The sequence below is a fragment of the Diadema setosum genome, chromosome 5, assembly GCF_964275005.1.
Source record: "Diadema setosum chromosome 5, eeDiaSeto1, whole genome shotgun sequence".
Taxonomy (NCBI): Eukaryota; Metazoa; Echinodermata; class Echinoidea; order Diadematoida; family Diadematidae; genus Diadema; species Diadema setosum.
Window position 1 is genome coordinate 2,418,197 of NC_092689.1, and position 12,765 is coordinate 2,430,961.

At 42.6% G+C, this 12,765-nt stretch overlaps 1 protein-coding gene and 1 pseudogene across 1 annotated transcript in view; both read right to left on the reverse strand.

Annotated features, from left to right (window-relative positions):
* LOC140228419 (DNA-directed primase/polymerase protein-like) overlaps positions 1–12,765 on the reverse strand; it is a 73,708-nt gene that overhangs the window by 46,223 nt on the left and 14,720 nt on the right. The window contains exons 4-5 of the mRNA XM_072308637.1: positions 11,850–12,089; positions 11,028–11,175 (exon numbers count right to left, since the gene is read on the reverse strand). Coding sequence (XP_072164738.1) covers positions 11,028–11,175; positions 11,850–12,089 — 388 coding nt within the window. The remainder of the gene's footprint in view (positions 1–11,027; positions 11,176–11,849; positions 12,090–12,765) is intronic.
* On the reverse strand, positions 8,373–9,692 carry LOC140228966 (uncharacterized; annotated as a pseudogene).

Here is a 12,765-nt window from a genome sequence, read left to right on the forward strand (position 1 = left end):
CGCCCAATCAGGGATTTCGTACCAATTCATCCTGGCCGGTATACACCACATTCGACCTGGCACGACACACTTACTGCCAGGCAGGCAGCCTTACGCAACCGCCACATGCTTCAGGCAGAGCGCTGGTGCGAACACACTCGCAAGCTCCCACCACTCAAAGTAGGTGACATGGTGCGCATCCAGAATCAAATTGGCTTGTACCCCCAGAAGTGGGATAAGACGGGTCTTGTGATAGAAGTGCGACAATATGACCAGTACCTTGTGCGCGTCGATGGCTCAGGCCGCCTGACATTGAGAAACAGGAAATTCCTGCGGAAATACACCCCCGTATTCCATCCAGAGCCTCGTAGATCCATCATCGACGACATTGGGCGACTAACCCCTCGACCTCCCGCAATTCCATTGGAGAAGCAATGGATCAAACCCACCCACCACAAGATCACGAAGGAGATAAACCGCGATCAACCAGTTGTCCAAGTCACACGCCCAACTCCTGATGTTCCGCCTCAGCCCACGCCACCCGCTGCCGAGGCACCAATGGAACCGCCAGAAGCCCAAACTCCAGCTGCACTACCTGCCACGGGACCCCGCCTGCCACAGCCAACTGCAGGCAACCCACCAATGGCTGACACTCCAAACCCGCGACGATCCACGCGTGTCAAGAGACCACCTGAATGGATCAAGGACTATGTGAAATAAACTTCCATCCACTACAGCCCCTGTCGCACTTTCCAGTTGGACAGCGACTTAGGGGGGAGATAGACAATAACTCTAGTAACTCTGTACATATGTTTTTGTTTGATGTTCCAGATGTTGCAGAGATGCCAACCCTCAAACCTACTTGTCAGTAATATCTCACCCATTTGTCAGTAATAAATAGGGGTAATTTACTTTTTGTCAGTAATCTGGTGATTATTAAAAATTTGCGTTGCATGTGCGCAAACACAATTGAGTATATCAGCCTGGACATACTCTGCTGCGCGCATGCGTGCCCATTGTGTGTGTGTTTGTTTTTGTTTTCAGTGATTTTTTTTTTATTGATTCCATATCCTTTTAAATGTGTGTACATATGCGTTTGTATGATACAAACACGTCATGCATACGCGCACAGACTCACATAACATGTACAGTCATTAACCTATCATTTTAAAGATACTAAAAATAAGTTCTGAAATACCTATACATGTGTCTGTAATCCTTGAGGTCATGTGGGGATTAAAAACAAACAAACAAACAAAAACAAAACAAAAAAAACAAAACATGGCAGGAGTGATGTCTTCCTTATAGTAGCTCAGAGTCATCCTGAAAAGATTATACTTTGAAGGGCATGTCTTTCCCACAGGTCAGTTGATGTCATGGTTCCCGTCACAGCCTGCATCAAATTTTACGCCCGCCCAAAAAGTTAAACACTCAACACTGACGAAATCCCCAAAACAATTTTTCCCCATTCAAAAAACCCGCATCAAAAAGTCAACACTTTTTCAGACTGCAACGTATTGTGTACAGTTTTGCCATAGGTTTCTTGTGTGGAGAACTTACACAAATCTGCATATGTGGGACTGTTATAGAGATCGCCGTGTGCGATGAAAAGATCGTGCACATGGGTCAATCTACATCTATTCTATCTAAGTCAAAATAGTAAAATATGAAGTGAAAACATTCAGGATAGGGATTTCAACATCTTTAAATTCTGTGATGGGGTATAGTTCCAGTAGTGTCGGCCTCTTAATGATCTGTAGAACAGATGAACACTGCACATTCAGTGCAGCAGTGAAACTGTTTACTCAGCACTGACAGCTAGCAGTACAGTGCATCAAGATGTTTGCAATTGTTCAAAGGGTCTACTTCTGATAACTCATAGACTAATCACCCTTCTTCCCAGGCCCGGGCGCGTGTTTTTTTTAGACGGTACAGATTGGGGACCCTAACCCAAACCCTAACCCTAACCATCAAATCCTAACCCTAACCCTAACCCTAACCCTAAACCCTAACCCTAACCCAACGTGTTTCCCATAGGTTTAATACGCGCCATGCCCCAATCTGTGCCGTCTTTAAAAAAAACGCGGCCCGGGCAGGCCCTCCAATCCAGCAATTATTAACACGCGCGCGCAAATTCTTTTGCCCCGCAAGTTTAGCCAGCCAGCTGTCGGAATGTGCTTTGAAGTTACACGGCAGTCTGGCCTGGCTGGCATGAATGGGTGTCAAATTTCAATCAATATCACTGTTGTTGTTTTATTCTTGTATTTGAACATGCTGTTTCATATTACCACAACATCAATTTTTTTTTAATACATTATATCTTTGAAAACCGTAATAAAAAGTGCAATGACCGTAATAACGTAGTTTGGTGCACTTTTCCGTAATAAATTACGGCGAAACCGTATATGTTGGCATCTCTGAATGTTGTCGTCATTCGCTTGATGCAACCGCCTGACAACAGCCATCGAAATACCTAAGGGTTATTATCTACATGAGGAGCTTTTGTGAGTAAACATCTCTGTTTTTTTCTTTCACACTTTCTTCCATCAAGGAAGACTAAATGAATGAAATAAGAGAAATGAGTGCCAGGTAAGATGGAAGACTTTTTTGTGCCCTCATCTCGTCATGAAATGCTCCAAGATATAAACAGTACTTTGCAAACCACTTTAGTGTTCCAGTCCAGGGTGCTATGTTATAAAACTCAACATTATTCTTTTATTAGTCAGTTGCTCATTATATGGATTTATTTATGTGTGTTTTGAGCAGCCAAGTAGAGACGTTATGTTTGCATGCATTCCCTGTTCCCTCAGTCCTCCCTCTAAGGTAACAGTCCTGCCAGGTGGCTATTTTATTGTGCACATCACATTCAGCATGGTACATAAGCTTATACAGTTCGAATGATTCTCTGATGTAGATTTCAGTTTGTGTGTTTTTCATCTCCGCTATAGTTTAGAGCAAAGTGAGAAGGAAAAAAGTCCTAAGAACCAGCAAACAAATTGCCAAATACCCTGTATCAAAGGAGCAGCAATGAAATGCTCCTTGTAGGTGGGGGAGGGGAAGTTGATACAGTTACATGACATCTGTAGTTTACTTACAGTGGAATGCAAGACATATGAACTCTACTGCTTCATTTACACTTACATAATAGATTTAAAATTCTGTACATAAGATATCATGCATTAAGGTGTCAATTACAGTGACATAGATAATGAAATGATGGTCTGACTCCTGAAGATCTTTAACATTTTATCAAATACATTATATGCTTCTTCCATCCAATGTGTTAATTCTTTTCTTCTTTTTTTCGGCGAGTCAAGCTACACCATGAATGGCTTCGTCATGCAGTTGGATAATTTTCACAGACATACTAATACTGTATGTCTAGTGCAACAAACCTTTGAAGTGATGGTGTGTTCTAGGTCTACAATACACCTATTGTCGGGAGACCTCCACTTACTACTGTATTCTGGAGACCTGCTTCATGATAGAAAGGCTTGCAATCGCATCAAGGTAGACCAATCCTTTTAACTTACAGAAAGTGTAATCATTGCAGCTGAGAATACTTATAATTGTAAATGAGAATAAATTGAAAATCATCAATGTTCTTAATTAAAGAGGCTGCAAGACTGAAAGTGCAATTTGGTGATGATCAAACAGGGATAAGATCTTATTGTGAGTTTGTACTTTGACAGCTTAAAGAATTATTACATCAGCTCTTATACTTTTAGATTTGTGTTTATAGATAAAAAAAATACAGAAGACTGCAACAAAAAGGCTTAACCCTAAAAAGACTGGGCTATTTTGGTAGCTCGAAAGACTGGGGGGGGGGGGGCCTCAAGCCCCCCCCCCCCAAGATCTCAGCCGTGGATCGCACGATCGCCGCGGAACTTTGCACAATGGTAGTGTGCGATGTAATCTACAAAATCGTGTTTCTAAATTTTAGAAAATAGTCTTCTTTTATTTTATTTTGATTAACTATGATAATTTATGCGAGAAATCAGAATCTTTCATCTAAATCGGTAAATAAAGCTCCAAAAGTGCTCATTTTTGGTATAATTATTCTTTGTGGCATTCTTAGCACATGTACTTGAAAAAAAATTCGGTATCAAAATTAATTTCTTATTTATTTTATTGTTTCATGAATTTCTTATGTATTTCTTTGTTTTTTCGACTTTGTTTCTGTTGTTTTTTGTAACAAAATTTGTCACAGACACTTTTTTAAGCATAATACTCCTAAAACAAACTAATTTTAGCCATTGAGAGTAAAAATAAGCATATTCATATGAACCATGTGAAAAAACTCAATTTGCATTGACTTTGTACACAAAATCACATTTTTTAGCCATTTTTGGCCTCACGTGCATGTACAAAAAGTCATGTAACTTCAGAACCGTACTCCCAGGCGTCACAAATTTGGTGTCAAAATGTGCGGGAAACTCAAACGAAAAAAGTCACAGAGCATCGCGGCGAGAGCATTGCGTGTTGCAGAGTAATCGTGCGAAATGTCGGGGGGGGGGGGGCCTCCGAGGCCCCCCCCCCCCCCCCCAGTGCAGTTAGGGTTAAGTGTGGCTGACACACAGAACTACTGAGTAGTTGAGTTTTGTGCATTATTCAAATTGTAGATAACTGTTGACTTCCAAATTTCTAAGCAGTGGCCTAAACAAGTCCCCTGAGGTGCATATTTAATGTTTTGATGCATTTTGGGAGTTCTGTAAAATGTATCCCCTACCTCTAATGGAGTTATATAGGTAAAAATATTATTTCATGCGTAAATTTGCATAATTAATTTACTAAGAATAGAAAATCAAAATTTTTCTGTTGTATGACCATGTAATCTTGTAGTTGACATCCGGCTCTATGTTTAGACAAAATTTTGCGGCGATCGTGTGATCGGCGGCCGAGATCTGAAAGGGGGGGGAGGAGGGGGGGAGGGGACGGTCAATTTGACCCCCCCCCCCCCCCCCCCCCCCCCCGGTAAAAACTTGGTCTCAAATAGCCCAGTTAGAATAGGGTTAAAGGTCCAGTTCACCTTTGGGAGCAGTGATTTCAAAAATGTTCAAGATATCACATTTGATAGAAAATTTAAATGAAAACTTACCTGTTTGAAATTTAAATTGTATTTTATGAGGAAGGCGAAGGAAGAGACTACAATGCATGAGTAATAACAGGAGAGCCCGCACGCGCGTCCAGCAATATTAGTAGCTCCGAAAAATGTGAATACCAATACCAGCAGTCATCCTACTGCTATTGAGAACTACCTGAGATTATGAAGAAAGGTGGGAGAGGAGGGACTGTAGTCTCTTCCTTCGCCTTCCTCATAAAATACAATTTAAATTTCAAACAGGTAAGTTCTCATTTAAATTTTCTATTTTATTTCAGAAGTCTCGAAAGAGACTATGATGCATAAGAGTAATAATAGGAGACTTTGAAGACGGTAGTCACATTTTTGGGCCATACAGAACTGTACCAATGACCATATTTACCACTAAGGGGTATGTCTTTACCTTTTCCGATAATACTGCATGGCTGAAACCTCCATTCTCATTCCTGAGGGGTTTCGCGTAATATGTTTGAAATGTCTTCTCGTTACTTCAGCCTGCCTGTGCCAAAATCTCATGTACAGGCAGATCTTTCCTCTGGGCAGCAGACGCTGAGGCTGCTCTTGTGGAGTGTGCCGAGAACAAGCTGGTGTCAATCCCAGCTTCTGCCATAACTGTCTTAATCCATCGTGACAAAGTTTGGGTGGCAACACTGTGATACGGTTTACAAAAACTTATTAACAGATACTTTTGGTCCTTCCTAATGATCTGAGTCCTTCTCAGATACTCTCGAAGGTATCGTACAATGCAAACTCTTCTGTCTGGAGGGTACGCTCTTAGGCCAACGACTTGGCCTGTATTACCAGGTCTGTGGTGCTTTAACAAGTCATCAATGATGCAATTGACGGAATTGTCTTTGAATGTCATCTTGTCTATATTCTCAAGGCATTCAATGTCTGTACCCGCTGTGCTGAGAGAAGCGCTAATAACATTGTCACTTTCAACGTTAGCTCTTTCAAACCCAATTCGGCTGCAGGTGATTTCCTCCTCAGATAGTTGAGGACAGTTCTAACGTCCCACACCTCCGTGTAGCGGGGTCTGGGGGGTCATAAGTGAAAGACTCCCTTCACAAATCTAGTTATTAGAGGATGAGTGCTTATGGAGAACGAACTGTCTGTGAGTGTCAGAAAAGAAGCCAGTGCACTTCTAGCAGAGTTTATAGTACCGTAGCTGGCTCCCTTACGGAACAAGTCTGAAAGAAATTCTAGTGCCCATTCCGATGATGTCTGGAGATAGTTAATGTTGTTGGTAGTGCAGAAAACTTTCCATTTGCTGATGAAGCTATGATATTGCTGTCGTGTAGATTTCCTCCAAGAAGCTATGATGACCTTGACGGTACCTTCACTCAATCCCTGCGACCTGAAGGGTTGGCCGAAAGCCTGCAACAAAGCAAATCCAAATGTTTGTGTAAGGGGTGGGGCATTAAAGACACAGGTTGAACAAGAAGTTGTGCATGTCTACGCAGGACAAGTGGTTTTTCAGTCAGCATGTCCTGAAGTGCTGGGAACCATGATTGTGTAGGCCAGTTTGGTACTACTAACAACCCTGTGGCTTTATCTGCCCTTATCTTTTGCAGACATTTAGGGATAAGGCAGAAGGGAGGGAAAGCATAGAACCATAATGGACCCCAATCCACTGTAAATGCATCTACATTCTCTGCCGAAGGGTCAGGCTACCAAGTGATATACCTGGGTAGCTGTGCATTAAGTCTGGAAGCGAAAAGATCTATTTCAGGGAGGCCGAAATGTTCTACCACTTCAGTAAATTGGGCTTTGTTAAGCATCCACTCTGTTCGATCGTTAAACTTCCTTGACATGAAGTCTGCTGTGGTATTGAGCCGTCCTGGCAAGTAGGCGGCTGTGATCCAAATTTGTCTTTCAATACACCATTCCCAAATATCATGTGCCAAATTGTTGCAGTCCTGGGATCTGAAGCCCCCCATATTGTTGATATATGAGACTGCAGTTGTATTATCCATTCTAATGAGAACACGAACATTTCTCAGGCTAGAGCAAAAAGACTTCAATGCCAATCCTGCTGCAAGGGTTTCTAGATAATTTATCTCATTGTTAACAGCCTTTTCTCTTTCCACTTCATTCCATCGTCGCCCTATGTTTGTGCACATGTCTGTTGCTCCCCAACCAGACCCACTCGCATCCGTGCATAATTCTATTGTGTGCCTGGGTCTGTCGATAGGATTAGAGGTGTACTGTATGTGGTCAATCCACCACTTCAGTTCCTGTTTGGCTCTATTAGACAAGCTCATTTTCCTATCAAAATGACCTTTATTGGCCTTCAATGCCAAAATCTTCTTTTTCCAAGATTTTGTAGTAGAGGGGCCCATATTGGGCTACAGGAAAAGTAGCAATCAGTTTCCCTATCACTCTAGCCACTTCTCGGATAGAGGGCTCTGTGGCATTCAACAGACTTGTGCACTCAGCAATGATATCTTCCTTCTTAGATTCAGGAAGAGTAACTGTCATGCTCACAGAGTTAAGGACAAATCCCAAAAAGGTGATTTCTTTAGTGGGTTTTAACACTGATTTAGTCTGATGGACAAGAAACCCCAAGTCTTCGAGGAGATCACTCGTAGCATTGACTGCTCTTTGAGTGCAAGCCTCACTCTTCCTAATAATGATAGTATCATCTAGGTATCCCACTACCATATGACCTGCTCTTCTCAGATGAGCAAAAACTGGTTTGAGAAGCTTTGTGAACAAACGCGGTGCTGTACTAAGCCCGTTTGGCAGTGCGCAATATTGCCAAAGTTTGCCCTGCCACATAAATCGCAGGTGTTTCCTATCCTGCGGATCAACTGGTACTGAATAGTAAGCATCCTGAAGGTCGACTGAGGCTAGAAAGCAATCTGGTGTGATAAATTGCATTGCTGTATGGATGGAATCCATTTTCAAATGCTGATAGACTAGGCTTTTGTTCAACTCTGAGAGGTCAAGAATGACACGAAGGCTGCCATTCTTCTTAGGGCGGGTAAAAATGTTAGAGATGAACTCTCCCGCTTCATGTGAACAAGGTTCAATAACATTCTTGGCTACCAGTGAATCAATTTCAGCTTGGATATTGGCCAAAACTTCATTCTTTACTTTGAACTGAACCAAAGGTTTAAGCCTTTCAGGTGGAAAACATTCAGGCTTGAATTCAAGTTTATAGCCATTCACAGCTTGTAATACTGTGGGATCTGAAGTTAACTTCTCCCAATTACATGCATGAAGCCTCAGTCGACCTCCAACTGGATGGTCATGTACACATGAAGTGGTAGGTCTAGATTCTATAGATCTAGTAAATCGAGGAGTAGATGTAGGGGGTCTTGCTTCTGGCCTGTGGATGAGCTCTGCTCTGTGGCCGTTGCTGTGGGGGAGGTCGCGACTTCCCCTGGTAGCGCTGGTCTAAAAAAGGACGATTTGCCGTTCCATGCACGAAGCGTGAGGCTGCAGCACTACGCGAGCCCGTCCAGCCCGCATCGCGAGCCTGCCGGCGCGCTCCGCTGTTGAAGGGCCGTCTGTACGGATGGAAAGAGCCGCTCGGACGAGAAGTATGTTTCTGCTGGGTCCTCATGACCCCAGCAGAGGCCTTGTGTTGTTCTTTTAGATCTTTCATCTGTCTTGTGAGATCGTCACCAAACAACAGCTGCGTGACTGGTGTGGAAGGCTTACAGAGATGCACGTATTCCGAGTTGATGTCCGGTTTAATCAGCTCCTTCCGCACGCAATTCAGTTCGAAGTGTGCGTTACTCAATAGGGCAAGTGCGTCTTGCTGAGACTCGGAGATATCTTGCGCGTCGAGAGAGCGAAGAAGAGCCCCAATACCGCGAGTCAGACATTTCTGCACTCTCTGTAATTTCAGATCTCGATTACGTGTGACGGACTGCAGGTGTTCCCAAATGGGAGCGTTCACTTTAGGTGTATCGAGGTGGGGGCAGTTGCTCGGTGGGGGGTATTTTTCAACCGTTTCTTCGATGGCTTTATCTTCTAGTTTGTTGCCAATAAAGTAGTTCACCGATTTTGCGATGTCCTCGTCAACTGCCTCCCCAATCCCGAGGGGAATAGCATACTTGGCTGCCAACGGTGGTAGCTGTGCAGCAGGGGGAACCTCTTCCACCCCTTCGTCATTGAACGGGTCATCACGCTCTGTGTCATCAGACGTATCAAAATCGTCCCCAACAAAATGGCGGACGTTAGTAGACAAGCGGGAAAAATCCTCCGCTGTAGATTTCGATGTAGACGGTGTACGTGTATGTACCACAGCAGCACGGCTAGTGGTTTTATCATGCGATTGGGGAAGGTGTTTCACCACTTCGGCGAGGAGATTTTCAAGTTTGTCTAGACGAGAAGTAACGTCCCCGGAGGTAGACGCCCGATCCTCGGAAGGGGCTTTTGATACCGTATGAGGAGCTTTTTTGGGAATTTTCTTCATCTACTTCTTCCCCGAATCTTGAGCCTTAGCCTTTCCATTGCTCACATTCTTCTGTACGTGCGCCGTACCGGCATCACCGGAGGGAGGCGCTGGTGGTGGTAACTCTGGCCTCGTGGCACAGACCTCCTGTCCACGTGTAGCACGTAAAGCGAAGGATGGATTGTGCTGCTCTTTCGAGCTCATATTCATCGAGCCCCCGTAAAGTTTAGGCTCGAAAGATGCGTCAAAACACTTCTCAGTTGGTTCTGGATGACCGGCGAAGCAAAATTTCCTCGCGAGAAGGAAATTGAAGGCGATGAATTAATGGATAGAAATCAAACCGCGGAGCCATGCCTGGAACGAACGCGAACGTATTGCTGGACGCGCGTGCGGGCTCTCCTATTATTACTCCTATGCATCGTAGTCTCTTTCGAGACTTCCGAAATAAAATGCATATGTGTAGGTATGTTGTATCACAAAACATCCTACCATATAAGATTTTCACAATAAAGCCTAAAATATAAGGAGATATCAGCATTTTTCTCGATAAACCATAACTGTAGACGGTTTAATCTGAGAGCATTCTTATTATATCTATTGTTCACATTTTGTGTACTTAACAATACTTTACATCGATTATGTGGATTCAAATTTTTGCAGTGGTTGTTTCTATCCCTAACTCACATTTTAGAACTATTTTAAAGCACTAATGCTGGGTTTTTGTTTCTTCTGCAAATGGTAAATTATGCCTTTAACAAAGGACTATAACATCATCACTTTGGTATTCTGCAAAAATTTAGGGCTTCAGGTTTATCATGATTACTTGTGAATCTTGGTTACATGGAATCTTACTACATCTAGAAGCAGACCTGTCAATAAAGGAAGGTGATACAGAGGGCATGTCACTGGTTGCTGAGACAAGGAATATACACAACACAATACCTTAAAGCCTTACAATCGTGGCGAGTGGTTTGTGCGGCACGGAGATGAACGCAACACGCTGCCTCCCCCCATTCTGTATCAAATGTCGTGACACCGAATGAGAATAGCGCTGGCTCAATGGGTCAGCGAACACACACAGGTCTTACCCAAAATGGCTGTCCGAGCCACGCGAAGCTTCTGAAGGGATCCGAATAGACGCACACTCACAGTGCGCATGCGCATGAAGAGAGGCCAAAAGAGCCAAGCGTCTTCTGGCCTCTCTCCTCCAATCACCGTAGCTCGCGGTCACAAAGTTTGTGTATGTGCATGATGCATACACACACACACACACACACACACACAGTCCCACATGTTTATGAATAGCACTGCAGTCTGGCATTGCACAATAGGATTGCATGCACAAATTTCGTTCGGAGGAGGAGTTATGCAATAACGTACCATTAGGGGTGACGATCGTCCGACTTTAAAGCACCAGTTTATTCTTCCTTTGATAGTCATCAGAACTTGCAAAACCCGAAAAGACATAGTTTGTGCTTGTTTGTTTTTTTAATACAACACCACAGCAATCAACAAAACTGATCAATGAGTGTGACGCACCTGCATGTGTGGTGTCTTGGAATGCGACTCCAGGAATGTTGAAAATAAGGTGACAGCTGAACTTAGAATCTGTACTTGCGTCAAGATTGATCACGTGACGCTCATGGCAGTGAACATTGTAGACCCGACGAAGCTGGTAAATGACAAACTGGGTAGTAGAAATGTGACAAAAGAGGTGTCAAAATACAGTCAACCTTGCCCAAGTCGAATCTATTTGGACTGAAGAAATAGCTTCGACTTCCAGAAAATTCAACTTAGGAGGGATAAAAACCAATAAAATATAAAGAAAAGAGGACTTGAATATACCTTTGACCTAGGCAACTATTTGACATAAGCAAGGGTTACTTGAGCAAGGTTGGTAATAGTAGGCCTACTTCTTTTCCATTTTTACACCACCAGAACAAAGGTGTTTGCCACAGGACCAAATAAAATGCATTTTTTATTGCAAAAATCTTCCCCTTCATACTTTGCCTATTCGGTAATGACACTGACTAAGGTCAAGAGACATTCCAATTCAACAGTTATTTCTTTTAATTGGAATATTACAATACATTGGTGATCACAGGAACTTCTTGTTGACAGAAGGGTGCACAAACGCTCTGCATCATCAATGCTTGCTACAGAAAAGATTACCGGTTTAAACAGATGGATAAATAAATAACCAAACCAACATGTACAATATATTAATGAATAAACAAATAAAAATATGACAAAATGACAACAAAAAATAAGCAAATGCAGTCATTACGACTATTTTGAACGACAGGCAACAGAATTGATGCAGGGATTAACACTTGTTGGAAGAGAAAGGATCCTGCTAACCTTAATCAGAGTCTGGACCATAGCACTGCCATCCAGATCAGGGTTCGAGTCTCGCGGGAACTCCAGATCAAAATACAGCTTGCATGCCGCTCCTTCCTGGATGATCTCGTAGAAGGATCCATGGCAATTATGCTGCGCAAGAGCCTGAATTCTGTGCCACAGCTGGTTGTAACTTGTGACAAGGAACTTCCTGAGCCCATTCCCAAGATTCTCTGGCTCAAATGCAAATGCATGCACATCCTGGGCAAGAATGTGATGACCAAAGCAAAATTTTGGTTGGAAAGCTGATTTAAACTCTACAGTACCTCCACACAGTCTGTAATTAAGTCAACACTTGTTTTCTCAGTAGAACAGAAATATAAACAAGCTGCTGGAGACTTTTATTGTATTGTATATCAATAGTACAAGATCCTAAGTGCACCTTACTAATTTTCAATTTATATGCTACTATCCGGATAAGGCCTACATACACATGGTGTCACCGCAAACCTTTCTCCCTCAAATGCCTATTTAAGCCAAGTGCATTTTTTTTTCATTAGGCTAAAAAGAAATATTATTGCATGAGAGCTAATTGATATGCATTTGAAGGGTAAATTGGCTAGAATAGAGCATGAAAGAGCTTCTACATACCATTCGTTGAATATAGTAAATGAAGAGAATGTACACTGTATTTATAACATTGTTGTCTATGCCAGGAGCATTCTCTTCGCAAAAATGAAATAGTATGTAGTTCATGACTGTGAACTATAACGAAATCCATAAATGTCACAAAGTGCCAGCCCAACCGATCACAAATGTTGTCATTAAAAAAAAAAAACACTATTTACCAAATATACCAAAATAAGTCCCATCTGTGTATAATTATATATTCATATTTGTACTCTGAAAAATATGTACAAGCTTTGGAAAATAATCA